The 22,643-nt window shown below is 37.0% G+C and overlaps 1 protein-coding gene across 1 annotated transcript in view; it reads right to left on the bottom strand.

Moving 5' to 3' along the window:
• Positions 1-3,658: 3,658 nt before the first annotated feature.
• The window catches only part of CIP2A (cell proliferation regulating inhibitor of protein phosphatase 2A), a 22,947-nt gene continuing 3,962 nt past the window's right edge, over positions 3,659-22,643 (bottom strand). Inside the window, 18 exon segments of the mRNA XM_029961424.1 lie at positions 3,659-4,360; positions 5,451-5,590; positions 6,081-6,163; positions 7,954-8,067; positions 9,893-10,089; positions 10,845-10,955; positions 11,039-11,113; positions 13,297-13,489; positions 15,524-15,642; positions 16,518-16,617; positions 17,379-17,522; positions 18,345-18,502; positions 18,858-19,085; positions 20,122-20,197; positions 20,897-21,042; positions 21,194-21,316; positions 21,473-21,569; positions 22,203-22,343. Of these exon segments, the coding sequence (XP_029817284.1) occupies positions 4,190-4,360; positions 5,451-5,590; positions 6,081-6,163; positions 7,954-8,067; positions 9,893-10,089; positions 10,845-10,955; positions 11,039-11,113; positions 13,297-13,489; positions 15,524-15,642; positions 16,518-16,617; positions 17,379-17,522; positions 18,345-18,502; positions 18,858-19,085; positions 20,122-20,197; positions 20,897-21,042; positions 21,194-21,316; positions 21,473-21,569; positions 22,203-22,343 (2,416 nt within the window). The 3' untranslated portion in view covers positions 3,659-4,189.

The raw sequence follows: 22,643 nt of genomic DNA on the forward strand, positions 1-22,643 counted from the left end.
CTGGTTGTCAGGCATGGTCCAGGACTATCAGGATATTTACATTAACAGCTGTACAGCTTTCAGTGTGGCATAATCAGCCTAACTAGTTACCCCTCATTTCTACATACTCCTAGGAAAGGAGCCAATTTAGCTTGGACTGTGGTAGAGAGAGATGGATGTGTCACTGGGGATATAAAGCTAGCAGACTGTTCCAAACCTCATCAGGCTGCAGAAGGGAAATTGGTGAGATGGAAAGGAAGCATGCTTCAGTGAGCAAATCTGAAGATTTCCAAAGTAACCAGATGGGAACGCATGGAGGAGTTTATTTATATATAAACCAACTTTGCAAGGTTGAAAGAATATTTTGTGAAATAAGTACTTGCCTAAAAATACTTGATCTTTGGCTGCTAACAATAAATTCTAAGAAAAAGGAGCTCAGAACCTCTTCTTACATCTTCACATGAACTCTTAAACCCAACCTATAAAGCTGGGTGTCACAATTTCAGTGGAGTTTGTCCCATTTTTGGCCTGCACTTATTCCAGAAAAATGCACTAGAGAATTCCTGGAGGACTAGACACGTACCTCTGAATCAAAACTGTAAGTCTAAATGAGACATAGGCCCTGACCAGCAGTCAACACTTTTGGCACTGCTGAATCTGTGGCGCAAGTGGTTTTTAGGTTTCTTTACTCAGATTTTTATGTTTTGTTTATACTGTCACTAAATAAATCCTACTGCTCACTGTGAGCACCAAGTACTTCCTGAAAAACCTATTCAAGATCATACCAGCTGTTTGTTATTTTGCTTGTTTTAAACAGGCCTACTTTCCAGCATGTATGTTTAGGATCACTTAACCACAGTAAGGCCACACTTTCAGTTTGTGAAGCTCAGAAGTCCTACCATTTGTGCAGGATATTAACTTGATCCTGAAGCTGAGAAAATTCCAGTTGAAGTTTCACAAGGTTGGGAGGAAAAGGTTTTTTGCCTACATTAAGCTGCACGTACTAACACAAATACCACAGCACAAGTATTTTGACCACATCAATAATAATAAGCAATAGCTCTGTCTTGTTTATAATAGAGATAAGCGAAGGAGGAGGACAAAGATAGCCCAGGAATTGGTTCAGGAAAAGCTTCACATCCCATCTTCTGTGTAGGCAAGGATGATCAATGGACTTAATTCAAAAGTCAGAGTACCATTCCACAGCCCAATTTATCAAAGAGGTGGGAAAGACTCCACTAATAGATTCAAACAGTACAAAAGAAAACCTTCCTAATTTCAATAAAAGACAGAGACTTCACCAGGGAAAAGCAAGTAGTAGGCACTGTCACTTGGAATCAGTGGTGAGAGAGAGGTGGAGAGATGGAGAAACAGGGGAAAGGGAAAGCCTAAAATAAACCACTAGCAGGGAAGTAGAAAAATATCAAAGAATGCAGAATAGAGACTAAAGAGGAGTGCTAACATGAAGACAACATACAACAGGATGATAAACCAAAGAGCATCAGCTCCAAACTCTTTACTATCTCATCATTTTCAATATCTACACAAAAGTGATCCAGAGAGTACAGAAAATGCACACTACAGAAAAATAAATACTGATTTTACAGTGTGACTGAAACAAGGTACAAAGCCATATAGAACCATATGATGAATGGAAAACTTTCTCCAGCTCATGTAGAATAAAAAGCAGCTACTTTCAGATAAGTAGCACTACAGTGCTCGATATTGAGACGTAAGGATGCTCTGAACTAAGACATCTCAAAGTCTCTGCTTGTAAAACAGGCAAATCGACAACCCGACGCAACACAGATAATTAAAAATCGACTCTGTTGAAGAGTTATTTGTTGTGCTGGTGCCAGGAGCTCCCTACACTGAATGAGGAAGCCTGTGGGGAAAGAAAAAAAAAGTCCAATAGCACAGGATACAGCACGTAACAGGAATGTTAAAACTGCACAGGGAACCTTATTAGAGAACTGTTTTGAACACTGATAATATCAAGATGCCTAAAAGCAAGCCCCATAACACAGGTATTTCTCTGCATGAATTAAGTGCAAAAATCTCCAGGTTTTTCTACAGTGGAGAGAGCTACATGTTTTGAACAAAACTTTAAACAGGCATCAATTTATTTGCTAGTTCCATTAGCCACTATTCATTACCGTTTGCGAAAACACTGCCAGGAAAGAACACAGAAATGCTGTCAAACTACCTTGATGTGCCCATGCACTTATTTGCTATGCAACCCTGAGTTCAGCACCACTCAGCTTAGAACAGTATATTGAAACAGCACATTTTTCCAGGGGGGTGAGGGGTGAGGGAAATAAAATCACTATTTATATACTGCGGATTCTGTCATGAAAATGTCAAAGATTAATTTATCATTTTTGGCAGACATGTACCTTATTGCTGCCTCACTCTGGGGAGCAGCTTGATATTTTTGCCCTGCCATTCCACCACTTGACAACAAAGTCAAACCAGCATTTATCAGTTTAGTTGTTAACATGCTTGACATTTCCTACTAGAATTTGTTTACTAGAGCACTTCTCGGTAGAAAAGGAGAAAAAAAAAATTCCCAAACACCTCCCCCCCCAACATTTACTTACCCTTTCCTCATGACCAAGAGACTTAAAGAGAAATGAGCCCACGTCTGTAAATTTATTTTGACACTAAAAATTTCTTAACTCATTAGACTGAAGCAAAGATGTATGGTTAATGAAGCTGTCCTTCCTAAATGAGTTTGCAAAATTCCAACAAACCCCTTTAACTCAGTAATTCTGATTATTCCTTTTTTTTTGTTTGACCATGCTGAGCAATAACTGCATTATGCAGAAAGGTAACCAAACTGCATCAGCTGTATATAAAGCTGGCAGTCATCCCTACAATTTACCTCACTTAACAGAATACATAGAACACTGAAAACACAGCAATTATTTTATTTTTTATTCCCCTGGTCTTCCAAGAGACCAGAACAATGTCTATAAATCTTCCCTGTGGATGAGTTATAAAAGCTTTATTTCAGTAACAGGTTAAAACAGATATAATTCATCTGATGTTGTGTAATTGCAACAGAATGTACAAGGTTGTGGTCAGACATGAGCTGAACAGTTTCACTAAGGCGCATCTACTACACAACTGAAAACCAAAGAGTCTCAGGTATTTTAAAATTACAAATTAGCCATTACAAATTAGATATAAATAAAGACAATAATGCTACAGAGATACTTTTTTTCCCCCCCTCTGGTAATTCTGCCAAAATACAAATACTAACGAAATACTTCTGTCAACTGCTAAAAGACGTGTTTTTCATGTCACATTTAAATTAAGGACACGAAAGTGTTCTGCCACTCAAAAACATGCATCAAATCCTAGTACTAGTCTTTCATAGGAAAGTACATTTTTAAAAAGAAAACAAAGTTACTTGAATAGTTACACTATGAACAAGATATGAAATCCTGTTGATGTTCAGCAAAAAATGACAATGCTGATAATAGTTAGCACATTGGAGGATTGCCAAAAAAGTGCAGACCTTTTTAAAAAACTAAGTGTTGTAGGATTAGCAAAGTATTATCTAGTATTTAAGAAATGTTTGTACATTCATGCTTTCCCTAATTGGTGCTGCTTGCTAAAAGGTCAGTTAGGTTTGGTATTCTACATGTTCAAATTCATGTCTCCTCATAAACACCTCCACATTTTTACTATGTGAAGCACTTGGACCAATAGGCTGATAAAAAGAGCTTTCAATGTAACATGTTCTAACTGATAAAATTCATTTTATTTTTATGTTTGTACTTTAGACATCAAAAAGCAACACTGCACAAATAATAATAATGGTATTCAGAAGAGCCAGAATTAACGAGATTAAATTATAAAAGTGCTCAGTTTATGAAGCACACTGCTTGCCAGACAGCCAAAAGAAGAATATACAGACAAAAAAAAGTCAGTGACTCCTATGTGCCTTATGTTTCCCTACATATATATTTAGTCATCTGCTGAAGTTGCATTTAGCTCCCAAAACAGACAATAATAGTTCTACCAAGACCTATTCGCTATACAGTAGCTCATTTTTTCAGACCAAAGTTTCCACAATCACCACACTTTCTTCTGAATTGATAGTTAGGCTACTTTAATTTTAGATGTTTTAAAAGTCAGATCTAAAAATCTTTACATACATTCATACATATGTATAAAACACTAAAATCTTAAAAACAGAGCCCTACAAACTGAGGTTCACTGCTTCTGCACTTAACTTGCCACCACTTAGACTATGAATCATTGCAATCATATTGGAGTGTTTGTTCAATTCTTCCTTCTGTAGTTTTACAAGTGCCTCTTTTTCTTCCAAGCGTCCTTCCAACTGGGATTTTTGAACTTCCAGAGAAGATGCCTGAAGAGACAAACAAAATGTTATCATTTCCTCCATTATCAACTGAAAATCACACACAATACCGTGAAAGCTGAGTGGTCTGGTGGTGAATTTAAGCAAGTAATTAAAAAGCAGTTTTAAAATTACAAGCTTATTTCAGAAATCTCTCTCAGCTGTATGTTTGGTGCACGTGAATGATCACAGCCACTGCCACACTGCAAAATGGGAAAGCACCAACCCCCATGTCCTATTTAAGCATCAGAAATGTTCACAGTTAAGCTGTCTACATTTCATTTCAACACTCAGACCAGTAAATATTTACTGAGAACAAGGGAAATATTTGGTATATACTGGATAATATTGCCTGGAGAGATCAGGCTTTTGCTTCCAGGAAATGGAAATACAACAAATGTGTTTGTCAGACTGCCCACTTTGCATGCAAAATGAATCTCTGCCTTGTGAGTTTACATGGAGCCTTACCTGCAGGCAAGGACATGTAGGCTGCACTGAAGTTTGGGGGATTTAGCTGTTTGTGGTTTTATTTTGTTTGTGTGCTTTTTTTAAAAAACAAAACAAAACAAAACACAAACAAACAAAAAACCCAACCAAAAACATTACCCTGTTAACTTGGCATAGCCAAACTGGTTTCTGTTTTAAAAGAAGATTATTTCTTAGAGATAAAAATATTTTTTATTAGAATTTCAAAGATTAAAAAGAAAACCAGGTGCATTTTGGTGCATGGATATGTAGTTTAATTCAGGATGTGAGAAAGGAGGGAAAGTAAGCTGATCCACATTTTATATAAGTCAAAATTACCAAAGAGGAATATGCTACACTCTCTTATTTAACATTATGCTACAGGTTTGGTGATTTTTTTCCCCGCCTTCCAAACATTACGTACTCACACATCGTGCCTCATACAGCCTCACTAGAACTAGATCCTGACTTAAAAATCAATAGTTACACAATTAAAATTGAGAGAATTTGCTCGTCCACTACTAGACTAGTATCTTTAGCTACTCTACCAGCAAAATACCCATTTACCAACTCATCAGTTAAACAGATATCTAAAATTCCGGTCTCTAGAATGCAAGCGTAAATAAGTCCTTACCTTGATACTCAGTTCTTTCCTTGCTTGCTCTGTTTTACTTAATTCCTTTCTAAGAATATCAATAGTTTGTTCCATATCTGTTTTTTCTTTCTGTTGAGTTTTCAGTTTTTCTTCCAGAACTTTTATATTCTGTTGCAAGGCTTAAGAAAATGTACACATAAAAAGATTGGTTGCCAAACTTAGAAAACAGAAAACATTGCCCTGGGAAACAAGGTGTTTTTTTAATTAATTTTTTTTTAGACTCAACATGGCTGCTAATTGAATTACTGAGGAGTGCCACCTACTGCTATATTTTAGCGGTTGCTTCCAGTCATTTGCAGAATAGTTAAATTAAGCTGTTCTAATCTGCAGTTCCTACAGAAAACAGTTATAAAGGCACACTGTAAGAAGATCCTGAAGGGACATATGTGTAGAGATTCAGTGAAGTCTGGGAAATCAACATCATGTATGCTTTGGAAAAAATTAACATTTGTATTTGTTTCATTCAACTATTAAATTACATATCCGTGGCCAACTAAGATTTACAAGTTGCTTAGCGAGATACAGCTGCTTATCTAGAGCCCATAAGAACAACATCTAGTTAATATGGATAGTTCTCCAGCTTCAGTGACCTTTTGGTAAGTGACTTACTCAATATTTTGCCATCTCTCTCCTGTAGCTGCTGCTGTAATTCTTTTCTGCGATCTTCACTTTCTACCAACTGTGCAGCAGTTCTAAAAGTGCAGAGAAACAAATTTCAATGATCAAAGAGAGAGAGAGATGCCATCATTTTCCACGTCTAAGAAGCTAGAATGATTTTCATATTATTTCCAGTCGCTATCGTGAGTTTCAAATCATAAAACCTACGAATGTGCAGGGTGTGAGCACAGATAAATCTTATTTCCTTCCCCCCACTCTCCATGGAACAGTCATTGCCCTTCTCTGATTATGGCAGAAACTATCAAAAAGGTTCATTCCTGGAGCTCAAAAACCAGAAACTGTTGCCTTTGATTAACAGCCACAAAGCATTCCAAACACTGACAGAACTGAAATTGTCATTCAACAAAATTCACTGCCGTTAGTGATTAGGGATGCTGGGGTTTTAGTAGGCTCCTGAATAGGCAATACCATTGGTAAAACTTGTTTCAGGCATTATTCAGGACATCTGTACATAAAAAACTACCATTCTGAACATCATCTCAATTGTCACCCAACAGTCAAACATGACCAGTCCATGAGATATTGCCATAGCCCATACATAGGTTTGCCTCAGACTTCCAGACTTAGTGTAATATTTAGTTTCCACACTCATTTAATATATAGGTACTGTCATCTACCAGCAGCATAGCTGTAACCTGAGCACTTTATGCTCTGTGAAGCTAATCTACTTCTTCAGTGATCAGCTAGCCTAATATCTAAGGCATATTCTATTTGTCACTTGCCTTGCCTAGATGGCATTTGCTGTCACTCTTGTTTAGTTGTTCATCCACTTTTTATCTACCAGTGTCTAAGCTGCAGCCTCTAGCAAGAGGGAGGGAACTGTATTTCCGTGGTCTCCATTTTGTTTGTGGCAGTTCAAGAACATCTCTACAATAACTGCACTTTTGACCTGCCTTTAACGAGGGTCAGCTTTCACCAGAACAGCTCCCCAATTACAATGATCTGCATGTTGAATCTAAGTGTACAAATTTATTCAGTAGCAAACTAATGTATCAGTATGATAATTTCCCATCTGAATCAGAACTCAAGGCAGTGATTTGGACTGCTCTGATTACTGACAAGGCAAGAGCCTGGAAGGATGAAGTGAACTTTGCAAGCAAAAATCAAGAAGAGCATTTTATTTCTAAACTGAATACAAGGCCTGCCTATGAGCATGTTTTAAAGGTATCTTCTGAAAATTAATGTATTAAATAAAATCTGTCAAAGAGGAGCCCTATATTCCCTTAGTTACATTGGTGAAATGTTTATCAGACCTCTACTTGAAGCCATCAAAAAAGAAAAATTATAATTAGTCCTCAAGAAGACATAAGTAATGTTAGTTTCATGGTTGAAGAATGATGTTTTATACCCCAGGCAGAACACCAACCTTCAGTATCTCTAATCTCAAATGTGTTAGTTTAGGATGGTTGGATGTTTTTTTTTCTGATCTGACAACATTAAGAGAAAACTTGCATGAAAATCTTCGGGTGATAAAAGCATTTAAAAATTCAACAACCACCAAAAAGACACCTCCTCACTCCCCCAAATGCACCCAAGAACTGGGTCATCCTCTTTCTCTTCCTACTATCACTGAAGTCTGTGGGTATTCCCTCACCACCTTCAACTAATTAAGGAGCAAACAAAATAAACCACCACAGACTCTCACTACTACAGATTCTCATCTAACATAAACATATAAAACAACCCTGAAGCTTCTCTAACTTCACTTCTCAGATGTTACTTAAAGTACAGTTGAAAAATTGAGACTAAAGTGCTATTTAGTTTTACTTTTCAATTCGCTTTAAAAAGACTAGACTGAACTTACCTGTCATTCTGCTGCTCGAGTGATTCATTTAGTTTCTTCATTGCTTCCATTTGTTTATTTAGTGAATTGCATGTAGTCTGTAGATCTTTATAATGTCTTTCAGTTGTTTCATACCTACACATGAAGTATAATTGCTTTTGAAGAGTTTTACTTTAATAGTTTGCAAAAAAACCCCAACAACTTGACATCATCTGTGCAATCATCCCACTCAAGCTACAAGCAAGGTGTTTTGGGAAAGGGGGGTGTTCAGTTGATGATTTTTTGGTAGTTAGCTGTGTGTTAGATTTTTTTTTTTGTAATGAACATACTTTGAATCATATAATCATTTGGGATGGAAAAGTTGAGTTCACTGAGTCAAACCATTAACCCAACATTGCCAAGACCACCACTAAACCGTGTCCCTAAATGTCACACCTATGCATCTTTTAGATACCTCCAGGGATGGTGACTCAGCCACTTCCCTGGGCAGCCTGTTCCAATGCTTGACTTGGAAGAAGAAAACAAACAAACAAATAAGCCAAGCTTCAGTGGATCCTTTAGATATCCTTAATTATTAATGATCAGGAAGCAACCTTCTCCCAGCAGAAAACTTAGGAACTGACAAAACATACAAATGCCTTTAGAAATTTGCAGAGCTACTCTATAACAGTTTGGGTATGACAGTCATCTTTTAAGGGACCCTGGGAGTCAGTTCATGACTTCCAGTTGTCTCATGATCCTAAAAACTGAACATACTGAAAACAATGCAGTGTGCATTTAATATAGGCTTATGAAACAGATCCCATACTCTAAGGAAACATTTTCCTATTTTCCTACCAAAAGAAAAATTCTCTCCCCTGATGTCAGTTATCCGATTGTTTTTAAGGAACAGTATATTTGAAGTATGCAAATTGTTTAGAAAGCAAGTTTTTGCTTTGTAAGGACATTGTGAGGATCAGAAAGCTTTTATTTCTACTTTGGAGAATTTAAAGCCCCAGACTGAGGCTGATTTATTTCATGTGACTTAGTCAAATACATGTTCACAAAGTGTATGGCTGCATATAATTCAAGTAAAAATGGAGGCACTTCCACAATGACCATATTATACACTTATTAAAGAAATCTCATCATGGACAAGAGTTTTATACATTTTCCTCCCTCAATGACTCCTTTATTGGCAGCATTAAGCCTTCAAAATTGCCTAATGTAATGCCTGCTCCCATTATTAAGCAAGAAATTTGCTCTCAGTTTTATCAGCTTCTTTGCCTTGCTGACACCTAGTGACAAGACCAGCTCATGAGAGTTGAAAAGTTTACACCTTTATTCTTCCAAAGCACATTCTAGTTTCTATCTTTATGTACTTCTGTGTCTCATGTGTCCCTTTTTAGCTTCAGATCCTAAAGAAAATAACACTTATAAATAATTCAGGACACACAAGGTGCCAGCTCCCTCCTTAACTCACTTTTACCTAATTTCAGTCAAATTTGCTACTGAATTGATCAAAGATACAAAGTCCTTATGCAGACATACCGTTATTGGCTGCTTCTCCACAATATTTGCAGCATATACTCAAGACTGTATAAAATCAAAGACAGACACCGAGAGCATGGTACAATGCTAACAGAAACTAAGCATTGTTAATTCTGTTTCTTAAAGAACAATACTCTCTTTTATACAAAGTTCATGCTGTTTCCTTAACTGGACCTTCAACATCCATGACTTCAGTTCTCAGTCCATTGAGAGGTGAATGTTAAACTATGTTAGATTTAACATAATAAGTTCTTGAATGACTTAAGTTCACCTCATTGACAAGCATATAGAAGAAAGAAAAAACAGTGAACTTTCCACTTAAAAACATGACTTAGCATGTTATGTTGCTCTTCCAATGTGCTTAACCCAATAAAGGACATCATCACTCTTTAAACACGAAGTATTTGTTTAGTGATCTTACACGCCTTACCTCTGAAGAAGATCAACAGAGGATTTTTTCAGTATTTCATGTTCTTCAGCAACTGTCTGCAACTTCCTGTTGTGTTGAAAGAGCTGCTCAATATCAGTCTGTGCTCGTTCAGATTCTACCTGCTGAGCTTTCAGCAAATCATTAAGTTCTTCATTTTTTCGTTCTGCATCCTTCAACATTGCAGCCAGAGTTCTTGCCTTTGAATGGAAAGAAACAACCCCCACAAATAAAAAACAAAGGAACAAAAAAACCACATGCACCATTACCAAGAATTCTTTTTCAGAAGTCACTTTGAAATAGGCACGAGGCCATAGATCTAACACTAAAATGTCATCACCTACATTAAGAGAACAAATTCTCTCACCTAACTACAAATTAATTTGTTCACTAAATTCCTTTAGCTCCTGTTATAGACAATGTGAGGGAAGAGGGAAGAACAAAGTAAATGATGACACATTTTAACTATGAATTTAGTAATCTGCAGCCCAGTGTTTACTATAACCTTTAAAGAGTAGAAATTATTCTAAGTTTTCAATGCACAGCTCTAATACATACCCCACAGAAGCAAGCTTTATTTGAAAGTTCATCTCTGACCAGTGATTAAAAGGTACAAACAGGAAACAGTTCTCCATACACCAGCACATTCTATAGAGAATTTTAGTAAGTGGCTTTATTAATTCTAAAGATTACTACCACTAACAGTTAACAAACAATAATCTGTAAAGTAGGTCAGTTTTGTTGACTTCCTTAAGAGGAAGGACATTAAAGAAAACTGTGCCAAAGAACAATTCAGAGGAAAACAGGATGTTTATGATGAAAATGAAGACTGCCCTAACTTGCAAGCATAGCTTACAGATAAGCAGCATAGTTTCCACATGCAATCACAGTTAAAACTACCAAGGCAATTATTAGTCTCACCTCTGAGTCCCAGAGGGAAGCTCCTGCTACTTACCTCAGACTCAGCCTGGGCTCTCTGACATCGGTACTGAGCCATCAGCCTATCAGCCTGAGCCAGAGCTACGGCCTTGGCTTCCAAAAGGTCTTGCAGCCTGGCTTCTTTGGACTGTATGTAGGAAGAGGATTTTTCATTAACATTTTCTGAATGTACAGACTTCAAGGTACCCACACACGCCAGGTTGTACTCACTGCTAATGCCGACAGCTTCTGTTCGTAGACGTCCATTATGTCAGAGATCCTCATGTCAGCCAACGGCTCCTTCATCTGTGGAAATGTTTTCCAGTTACTGCTACTGTAAATCTGCACCTACTTACGACAGGTAATGCATGCTGGAAGAGCTCAATAGCTTCATAAGTTCCACCTGTCTCTTAGCTTTTTAAATTCCTATTTTCACATCTGAGACTGTCTGCTCCAATACATCCATCTGACTCTTGGGGAAAGTTCATGACTAATTGAACTAGTTAGGCTTAATAGGAGTCATCTGCAGTAGACTGTCAGTCCAGCACTATAAAAAGGTAAAATCATCACTCAAATTGTTCCCTTTGGTCTAATCTTTGCTGCAGAATTAGCAGTCCCCTCATAGGACACCTAAAGTAATCTGCCCTAACATTCACAGCCATAGCTAAAACTCCTTGTTCATACTCCATAGCTTTCTGGCCCAGGAAAGTTGTTCTGACAGGATACTATCCAGAACAGAACTTACTATGTTAACCCAATGACTTACTAGACAAAATTCACCATATATGGCACAACAAATCCTAAGTGTTGATTAAAATATATGCCTGAGTCAAGTGAGAATGCTACTTTGGGATTTTGGGATATTTTATCTTAGGAAGTGCTACTAAACACCACTTTTGAGCAGCTGTTGATATATGCTGATGTATGACCAAGTGCAAACTATGCCAGCTGTTTATACATTGAACACCTACTGAAAGGTTACCATTTCTACAATATTTTGAACCATTATGTAAGAACTTTTTTGCATATTAACAGGAGGCCCTATGTAGCTCCAGTTTTCAGCTCATTTTTCTGTCCTTAAAGTACAAAACAAGTAGTTTATTTTCCTACTTGCAAACTTAAAATATCCAAAAGGACATAGAGATGATTACCATAAGATGGTAAGTTCCTTTCATTCTCTCTGTACAGTAATACAACGAAAAGTGTTCTCTCAATTATGTTTTTACATACATTTGAGCTTCACACAACATAAAAAGCACACATAGAAATGAAGTACTGGATATTTAAAGTGAATGTGTATATTGATTTTTAAGGGAAAGTTCTACTAATTAGAAGGTCTAAGGAAAGCATCACTCAACAATTCATCAACAACTTTCTTCCCTAAAAAAAAATGGAATCAGCTTTATGAACTGTCACAACACTGGAAGCTTCTGCTCTAGTAGCTGTTTAGGCACCTGTAGCTGCTTTGATTTACATTAATATAAACACAGCAATGCACCCACAGACTGTCACGCGCAGTCCTGGAAAGGACGATCAATGGGAGCATCCAGTGGAAGAGTAAAAAATAAGTCAATGAAGACTCATTTGAGCTTTTTCATTATTATTCTGGCAGCTCACTGGAACTGGTAGCTCATCGAGTTCCAGTTTTATCACTTACAACAAAGAGAAGAGAGTTGCAAAGCTAAGGCTGGAGGCAATCCCACTAATACAGATGTCAAGCTGTTATCAAGAAACTTTCTATTCATTTTCCCAATTTGCATACTGTTCTTTCAAGCCAAAAGGAAACAGAATCAACAACCCATCACTCAGTCTGAAGCAGCTACAAAGCAGCTAACTTGCTTTGAACAGAAAATAGAAAGAGGAGATACATTCAGTATCTGATAGCACGGCCCACAAAGCCGCACACAGTATGTGGTGCTCGTTTGAGTGTCTCACTCTTGGTGCACGTTGCTGCAGAGGGAAGTAAAAACTGTCTTCTGAAATAATAACAGTGCCTTTCCAAGAAGGCCATAAAAACTGAACTGCAAATGCTAGAGTCAGCTACAGCCAACAAAAGGAAAATGTTGGTAGGTGTGTTTAGGCGTACAAGAGGTGCACCACACTTTTCTAAAGCAGCATAGCATCTCCTTTTGATTGCAGGCTATTTCTCAGGAAGCAGAGGGAGGAGGCTCCTTGTATGTGTCCCGGTAAGTCCAGGCAGCTGGATTATATTTGACTCCTGCCTTCACATCTGACAGCTAAGAAGAGCATAGGTAACCCCACTGGAGAAAGGGACCACAGTAAGGAGTCTGAGCTTCTGATGTAGCTCAAAGTAACATCACTGAATGTTGCTCAGGAGCTCAGTAAAAGGAGCACATTCTAAGCAGACAGCAATCTAAACCAAACTCACCTGATACACACATGGCAGACTGACACTTGGATTTTAATTTCCATCCCTCCTAGTAAAAAGAGTGGCAAATATTTAACAAGGGTATACAAATTCTACCAACCTCTAGTCCAGAGTGAAGTTTTTGTATTAATTCCTGAATATTTGAAGCTGTGGATTCATCACTTGAAGGACGGGATGAAGAACACCTCACTGAAGTAATGTTGGTCACAGGTGCCTGCATTTGGATTCTTTTTGCTGCATGTTCTGTTTCTTGTTGTCTGTAGGCATTATTTGCTGCAATACTTTCACCAAGCCTGTATAAACATAAAGGCTATTACTGACACAATCTGCATTGCAAGGACTGAAGAGGAGAACAATTTCATAACAAAATTAACTTCTCTTTAATGGAAAACAGATTAGAGTCACGTTTGCGTTATCACAGAACATTAAGATGTGTATCAGACATGTGCCCAAACTGTCCAAAGACACAGAGAGTAGGAAAAAAAAAAAAAAAGTATTATGGCTAACCTTTACAGAAAAATGCAGAATCTCATCAGAAAGGGCATGGTGCCCAGCTCTTTTCGAGCAGAACAGATCATGCCTCTTATGAGCCTGTGAAACAGGTTATTTTATCTGTTATTCAACTTAACTAGGCCACTGTTTGTCTCAATGAAGACAGAGAAGGTATTAAGGAAGAATTTTTATTGGGTATAAAAATAAGAAGATTGAATCATGAAAAAGCAGAATGCTGCCAATAAACCTTAGTTTTCCCTTGTCTGTGATTCTATTTTACAATGCTATATTGCATGCAGCACAGTGAATTTTCTAAGTTTTAACCAAAATTTAAGTATGCAGATAAAAGTGCAATCTGTTAAAATTTGTATAGGGAAGAGAACTCAAGAGCTCAGAAAAAAGTAATTACAGTACCTATAATCCAGTGTCTGTATGCAATTTGTGGTTGGTATTTTCAAGGCAGCTACTAATGACAAGTTCCAAGTAAAAAAGAATGATAAATCAAAACAGTTGATTTTAGAGGCACCAGTTAAAACTTTTTTCCTCTTGATAAATTCCTTAATTACTAAGCTATTCCAGCCACTTCATTGAAGTGCTGTCTCAATTGCTTCCTAAGTGAACCCAAAGCCTATTTTTAACCTGCATTTATAGACATATTATTTGGCTATTCCATTGTATAACTCCAGACATATTTGATTGCACAGATCCTTCATTATTCCAGCCAGACTATTTGTTACTGGCCATTATGAAGATGTTTCCTAGATCAACCAAATCATGTAATTATAGAACAATTAAGGTTGAAAGGGGCCCATCAACAGACCACCTAGTTCAACTCTTCTGCTCTAAGTAGGTTGCACAGGACTGTAGTATTCATAAAAACAGCACTGATGTTTTCAGGGTGAACACAATTTTAGACTCTTATTACTGTGTTCTTATCACTGGCCTATTTCTGGGTTATGATGGAAACAGTTAGATTTCCTGGGGTGTGGGAGGATTTTCATTTGTTTTCTGAACCAAAAAAACCACAGCAAGGCAAATTGCCATGATTTGGTTGGGTCATCTTCCTTTACTTTTCCTCCCATATAAGTAGTAATTCAATCACTGTTCCAAGATAAGTTGGTTATGCTACAAAATCTTTCACTTGAGAAAAGCAGCTCAAATGCCAAAGAGGCATCTGATTTGGAAGTTCTTTCAAACAATTTCCGTTTTTGTTTTTAAAAAGCTCTAACAAAAAAGGAAGACGTTTCAGATTAGTTTCCTAGGTTGCAAAGACTGATACAATTTAAAACCTTTTTTTTTTTAAATTTTATTACATCTACAGAAATAAGGACTATCAAATAGAGTTTGTCAATATTTTTCCCTTATTTAGGTCACCTTAAATACTTAAATACCTGAACCATATACCTACCATCTGACTGTGTCTTACCCTAATCTGCTCTTTCTTGGAAGCTACTGCAAAAGGGTGAGCAAAACTACAGGAACTGAAGAATTACACCTCTGACAAAGTTCAGTAGAGAGAGAAATCTGACAGTCAGAATATTAGATGTACCCTAAGTAAAAAGTTCCAAGCACAGACTTCAGGCAAATGAATACTGGGGGAGTCAGTCAGTCACTACCATGCTCCCTAGGATCTGATGTAAAATGAATGCCATCAGCATTTAGACTCTTCCTCTCGCTTCCAAGATCACTACTGTTTCATAACTGCACAAAAGGAAAAGATAGTTATTCTAAAGTTTCTGTCTCTGATGAGCTGAAAATAGTACTCCAAAAACCATGAATATCACTAAGCTCATAAAAATGTGAAATCTAACCAGACTCTCCAGAAATAGACTTACACTATGGCAGGAAAATCTGGTAAGGGTGCAGCCTCAAACAGTATTCCAAGTCCCACTTGGACTTGCTCTCTATGGTTTGATGTTAAAGCAAATGTCAAAGGCGTAATCAAGCGTTGATCCTAAAAAAGACAGTTTGGTCAAAACAAAATGTAGCAGTCAACAACAACAAAACCTCTCCTACCAAACACAAACTACCAAAACATCACAATATCAAGGCCCATGAGCACAGAAATGTTTTACTCAAAACTTAAGCTACCTCCTTAAAGTTTGCCCTTCTAAGTTTCTGAGCCTGAAGTCAATGGAAGACAAGTGATTTTAAAAATAGTTTACACCTCTGAGTATTTAAAAACAAGTTTTCCCATTAAAGTCAACAGAACAGGTAAAGAGACTACTTAATTCCCTCAAGTTTTAAAGTGCTTGATTTTCAACATAAAGTGTGACAAGCTAAAGTTTTATAAATATTTATTGAGAACTGTAAAACTCATTCTTACCCATTAAACTACACAACTCCCATTCCTGAAAGAAAAATCTCCAAAAGAACAAGAAGTGTTTGATTGTCTGGATTGCTTTTCCATCATTATTAAGGCATCATCTGACCAACAGGTATCAGAAACTGTTTTGACCATGCAAAGCCCCAAAGTAACGTACATATTTAATAGTAACCAACACCACTAATAATTATATTGTTGTGATAGTTTTTTTTCTACTTTGTTCCACTTAAACTGCAGTCCTAACACAGTCTTAAAAGGATAATTCTTGCCAGAGAGCTAAAGTATGATCTCACATGCATTACTGAAATAAATGATTGAAGGAGAAGCAAACTACTCTTATTTTAGAAGAATTAACACTGAAACAACCTTTAAGAATTGTGCACTGGGGATTATATTTTCCTAGAAGTTTCATCACTTCAGAGAGAAGCATGCAAAACATTCAGAACTGTAGTGCAGTGACACTTTCCTTCAGATACATTTCATGAGACATTTTAAAATCATACCTGTAAAATTTTGTAGAAGCTGACCTCCATACCAGGTACATCCTGCTTCAATCTGCTCATGAGCTCAAGTGTTTTCAAAATAATATCAGCAGCAAGTTTGCTTTTAAGACATCCAAGCAGAAAAGCAAATTGGGTGGAAATAAAAGCAAGATTTGTCAAATCAGCACTGACAAATAAATTCAGTCAATTTAAAAAAAAAATTAATAAGTACCTTCACAAAGAAATTAAATATGTCTAGCAAGGCAACAATGCCAAAACCAAAGAGACCACATTGAGTTCCTTGGACATGCTCCTAAGCTTCTCCAGCATGTCAAGGATGGCAACAGTGAAGACCAAAAAAATCACTTCCAAGGCAAAAGTGAGGAAAGTTTAATTGTAGGTCCAATTATATTTCACTGGGCTTTGGCTGTGTAATTCTTAGTTAAATCAACATTCAGGTTCATGACACGGAGCTGAAGGAACATGTATTTCATTTTCAGTGCAATAATTTCCTCCAATAGTAATGTGTGATATTTTTGAACTCTGATTGCATAAAATCAAAACAAGAAATTACATACCATGAGCCAGTTCTAGTAAGCCTCTACTTGGACAAGCTTGAACTACTGCATGAGGTTTAAGGTCACTGTTCCACATATGTGGATCTCCAGCTTATGCCAACTGAATGTTTAAGCTAGGTTTTACTTACTGAACTGACCAGCAACATTACCTTCTCTTCCCACAAAAATATTCAGTTGTATTTAATACTAGTATTGATTTGTATGCATTTAAGTGGTACTTTCAACTATCATCTACTTTCCATTGGTATCACAACTCTCATACAAGTCTTGCTAAATTAGATTTTAGATAAACATGTGTGCTCACCACATTTTAGAGTCCACTGCTTTCGTCCCAAAGCCAGTATCAATCCCACTGTAAGTAAACTGGTGTTCTATTAGACACGTGCATTGGCTGGCAGTGAGTACCTTCGAGACATGCATTTTCAGTGTGTCATCTCTACAGAGCAGTAGACAGAGTTAAGAATAAATTCAATATACCAATGCTTAGGTATTGGCACCAAAAGGCAACATTTTCTAATACTAAAGGACACAAAAGCTAGTGCATCAAAGCACAGGAGCCTCCAAAAATTCTTTTAAAACTCAACTAAACAAGTCACTTAAATCATGCTTAACTCACAACCCAAGTAAGCTTCAGTTTTCAATTAACACATACACTTACAAGGGAAACCACAATAAAATCAATGGCATAAGGAAACATAGTGAATAAGAGGCAGTGACCAGGCAGTCCCTAGAAGGGAGTTAGCAAAGAGACTTCTTCACAGAACTCAAGCTTAGATGCAGGACTACATCCTGCAGTTATGTCCTCCTTACTAAACTTACTGTGAACACTAAGGACTCAATGAGGAGCGTAAAACTATCATTCCACACTATTTTTCCTTGTTTCACTCATCTAAATTTACGTCATATTTGTCTGCAAGCTGAACTTGACTCAGCCAGGCAACAGTACTATACTGATCAAGATGGCTAACCAAACCCCCATTGCAATTTCAACAGAGAACACTCTTCTTTGTTTTTGATCTGCAAAGTGCTTCTGAACTTTGCAATAGCCACAACGTTTTATCCTGCACCACTGTATTACAAAGTAATTTCACAGCAGTTAGAAAACTACTTAAGATCTACCAAGACAACAGTCTTAAGTAAAATTAGGGCAGTTATTGTCATTAGAAGCCATTACAGTGACCCAAGATGGACGTATCGTGTAACATCTTAGAGAAGATCATGGTGGAGGAATAACAAATTAGCTGCCAATAGACACATAAAAAGGATATTTGTCAGGACATTAATAGCCTTGACCATTCTTTCACACTTTTTCTTCACTAATAGCTCATCCACAATCTGTTCTGGCATCTGAAGATGATCAAGAAGAACAGGCAGCAAAAGATCCACGAAGTGTTCAGCTGAGACGCTGTTCCCATTGTTAATAACATCCTGTAATAAAGATATTTTATTTTGTGTCAATATTTAAAAGTACAGCACAAGGAAGACAAGCTTACTCTTCTACTTCCTAGAAAGCAATTCTGATAGTTATCTATCTACCTCATGACTTCATGAACCGCCATATTTTCCACTTACAACACTGACATATTTCTAAAATACAGCATGTCTTTAAAAGAACAGTTGTTTTACAAAGTATGTTTATTTCAACACAATTTCTTTACAAAGAAGTTTTCTTCAGGTATTTTTTTACGTGCTATTTCTCAAGTCAAATTCCAATAGTTGTTTAAATGTAATTTAAAAATAGAGCTCTACAAAGCTCTTTAAACTCAATTATCAGTCTTGGTACCTCAAAAATCTCTCTGAACAGTTGCAGTGATAGTACTGAACAGTCTTCAGAGCCTTCCAATGGCTGGTTTGACAAGTGCACCAATGCAACAGATGGTTCAAAAGTCTTTGAGCGAGTCACAAATCTGGTGCTCCCAGAGACCGGGAAGCCAGACGGTTCCAGTATTGCCTGCCGCAGGGTATGACGCAGTTCCGCCACGGAACAGAAGGCAAGCAGCAGCTCCAAGATCTGCGTGAAGTGAATAAGAGTTCAAATGCTGTTAAGTCAAGAACTTACACAGAAATTGCGACTCCCATAGCGCAAGTCTAAAGAGGTTTGTAAGTTCTATGCAACTCCTTTTAGCATTCTGAAGTTTTCTGAAGAATAGTTTTCCTTCCTTAAAGCCAAGCCAGTAGCAGAAACACAGTTTATTTTATTGGGGAAGGCTTGTACAGTACTGAGTGTATTGCTTTCCCTTCTTTCTTAAAGAGTATGACTGCTAGCTAGCGATTTGGTAAGCAGGAGAAATGCATCTACACTCAGAATGAAGAAAGCTATGGAAGTGAAAACATTCTGAGACATGAACAGATGCACCCGTCTGCTCCTTCTCTAAATAAACCCAATAAACAACAACAATCACACAGAAATATTAGCATTTATTATTAACTAGGATGTGTAACACATTCATAAATAAAAGCTTAAGATGTGTTTCACAGATGTGTTCAGCCCCAAAATTTTCATATTTTAGCCTTAGCAATAGATAGCCAATGGTTCATTTATGTAAGGTGGTAGTGAGACAAACCTGAATGGAAGAGTATACTGCTTAAACAGACGTAGCATCAATTTGTTCAACTAAGGTGAGAACATTTACTCTTAAATCTTTGAAATTAGCATCAGGGTTCCCTGATCATCAGTTGAAGTCTGAGTAGTATTAATTCAAGTTTTAGACACTGAAGTGGGTACACATTGCATTTCTGATAGATCCCAAAATTTCTTATTAGCTGAAGCACAGAAGGTGGTTTTGTTGGCTCTTTTCTTTTATGTCTGTTGCCTGAAAGCAGACACACATAATCTGGCAAAAAAAAAAAAGCCATTACAAATTCCACCTGACAGCCTTTTGAACAACTAGAAAATATAAACTTGGTGAATATTCCAGGTCATTGAAGAGTCCTGAAGTCAATGTATTTCACTATCGACCCTTGTACACAAGGAACCTACTTAGGAAGAAGAGGAACTAGATTAGGAGTTGTACCCTCTTAGCCTTTAACTGAAAAAGCATAAATACCTTAGATGATGAATCAGGATCCCTTCCATGAAGAAGATCTAATACTTGACCAAGGCAAGAGGTAAAGTGCTCGTATCTACAGCATGCATAGAGGAGAAAAACATATAAAAATAAAATTGAAATTTCACCACAGACATTTATACTGAGTGGTGAATGCAAGTGCCCTATTCCCCTTCTTACTCCCAGACACTTCAAGTACAGTTACAGTTTTGATAATGTAAATTCTATTTGAAATAGAATAAGCTTTAAAAGTATTCTAAGAATGAAAGCATATTCCTTAAAATAAGCCAAGATTTTTCATCTCTTTTTATGGCTTGATTCAGATTGAAAATCAGCAACTAAATTCTGCTAGCTGAATTTGCACAACCACTAGTCAACCTCTCCACAGAACTGCTCTATAACACCCCCAGTCATGTAAAATTATTACTTCTTACAATCTCTACCATACTATTCCACTTCAAGATGATATAGCAGTGTAAAAGGCAAGATCAAGTTGTCTGACTACCAATACTGTCCAGACAAAGAATTACAGAATACACTATTCAATATTCCTTAAGTGACAATGAAAAAAGCAGACTTCAATTCACACTTCTGTGTGAAACCATAACCCAACAACCCTTTAGGTTCAGATACAGCAGTTATAATCAACTATTCAAAAAGCATCTAGGGATTTTTTCCCTCCAATGTTTGGTTCAGAATTCAAAGAGCATACAGCAAAGAAACTGAACTAGATCTTAGGAAAAAAAACTTATTCTTTTAGGAAATTAAGCCATACCTAGTAAGATAATCTGCAACTTTGGGGTTCTTCATAAGATCCATGAGTAGATCAACAGAGTATTTTCTTGTTAGAGTACCATCTCCATTTACAACAATATTGAATATTAACTGAAATGTCTGATGGATATTTCGAGCATGAAACAGCTGAAAGGAAGAAGAAAGTTATGTACAGGCGCATACTTTGCAGGGTCTCTTGCTTATTAAAACTAGTTGGAATTAGAATTTAATTTGGCCAGTGTGGCAATTAGTTTTATCTACAATTTAAGAATAGAATAGACTTCAAAGTATCACTTACTTTTTCTCCTACTTCTTCATTTAGGGTAAGGCTTGATAATACTGAAAGTGCAAACACAACCATAGTCAAACTGCTGTGGGCCAGGAAGCTTATTAAGGTACGATAGAAACTCTTCACATTATTCTAAAGCAAAAAGGAGAAACATAGGTATTATGAAACCTCCAAATTTACAGATTTTATGTATTTATAAATAAGCCATACAAATCATGAATAAAACAAAAAAATAAGTAACTCTTGCCCTTAAGCCAAAGAATCATGACATAAAAAAAGAACTCTTACCAAAGATTTTATCTGACTTTGAATAGACAAGTTGTGACGACAGAGATTTGCCAGGAGTCCCAAACATGGTATTGTTAACTCATCTTCAGTGGATTGACTTAAAAGAAAAGTCCAAAAGATGTTTTTATTAAAGTATCTAGAATTTAATTACAAGAAATTGTAGAGTGGGAGACTGGGGGACTGGGTGGTTGGAGGACTTTTTAATTTTTTGGGTTTTGAGGGGAGCTTGTTTTTTAATTAGATACCATTCTACCAAGCAAAGCAAAATTCAGATTGTAATCCCCACAGTGTGGGCAGTTTTTAACTGGGTACACCTGAAAAAAGCCCCAAAGTATCAGAGATTAATGCTATCAAAGGTCATTTATTGCATATACTTCTAATACTCACTAGATTTCTCACAAGGACACTTGAATAAAGTTTTTATTAAGTCTGTTCCTAGTGACAAGCACGAATTTTCCCCCGGCTCTTCTCTTTGTTAGCTTCCTGCTCCCAGAGGTGTAGGGGTGGGCTAAGAGGCCAATTATTATTCCATCACCCAAAGTCCCACAACCACTGCATTAAACAATCTGAAACAACATGGTTTTCAGAGAAAAGTCTGTTAACTTCAGAGAAATAAATGCCACAGCTCACTCTGGAGACCAGGTTAGTACAATATGCTGTATGCCTTCAGAAAGTTTAGAAACTCGGCTTGCTATTTCCCTTAAGAGAAGACAACCGAGTACACACTTACACGTGGTGCATTAGAAATGAAATTAATTCATCGATGTTGGTGCCAGCACAGAAGACTGGAACGTTGTAGGTCAGCCTCTGCAGCAACTGAATACCCTGAGGAAATAAACAGCTATTCACATGTCTTTCCTATAGCATCTCACTGAGGAGCGTTACAAGTTACAAAAGATAAAACCAAAAGGACAAATAACAAGACACCACAACTGAATTAGTTTTCAGACTCTAATGCTAACATAACAATTACACAAGCTGCTGCAAGCACGTCCTACTGCGCTGATGTACTTATTGAAGCCCAAAGAGATTAGTAAGGTTTTATTTTGACAGAGGAGTTACCTTTTCAGACCATCCAATTCTCCCCTTTGCCTCACCAGCAAGTTCTCCACCGTCAGTGAGAACGGGGTTTTGTCCTATTCAGAGGTCTAGAAGTCTCATCAAAATCCAA

The sequence above is a fragment of the Manacus vitellinus genome, unplaced genomic scaffold (assembly GCF_001715985.3).
Source record: "Manacus vitellinus isolate BGI_N305 unplaced genomic scaffold, ASM171598v3 scaffold_34_pilon, whole genome shotgun sequence".
NCBI lineage: Eukaryota > Metazoa > Chordata > Aves > Passeriformes > Pipridae > Manacus > Manacus vitellinus.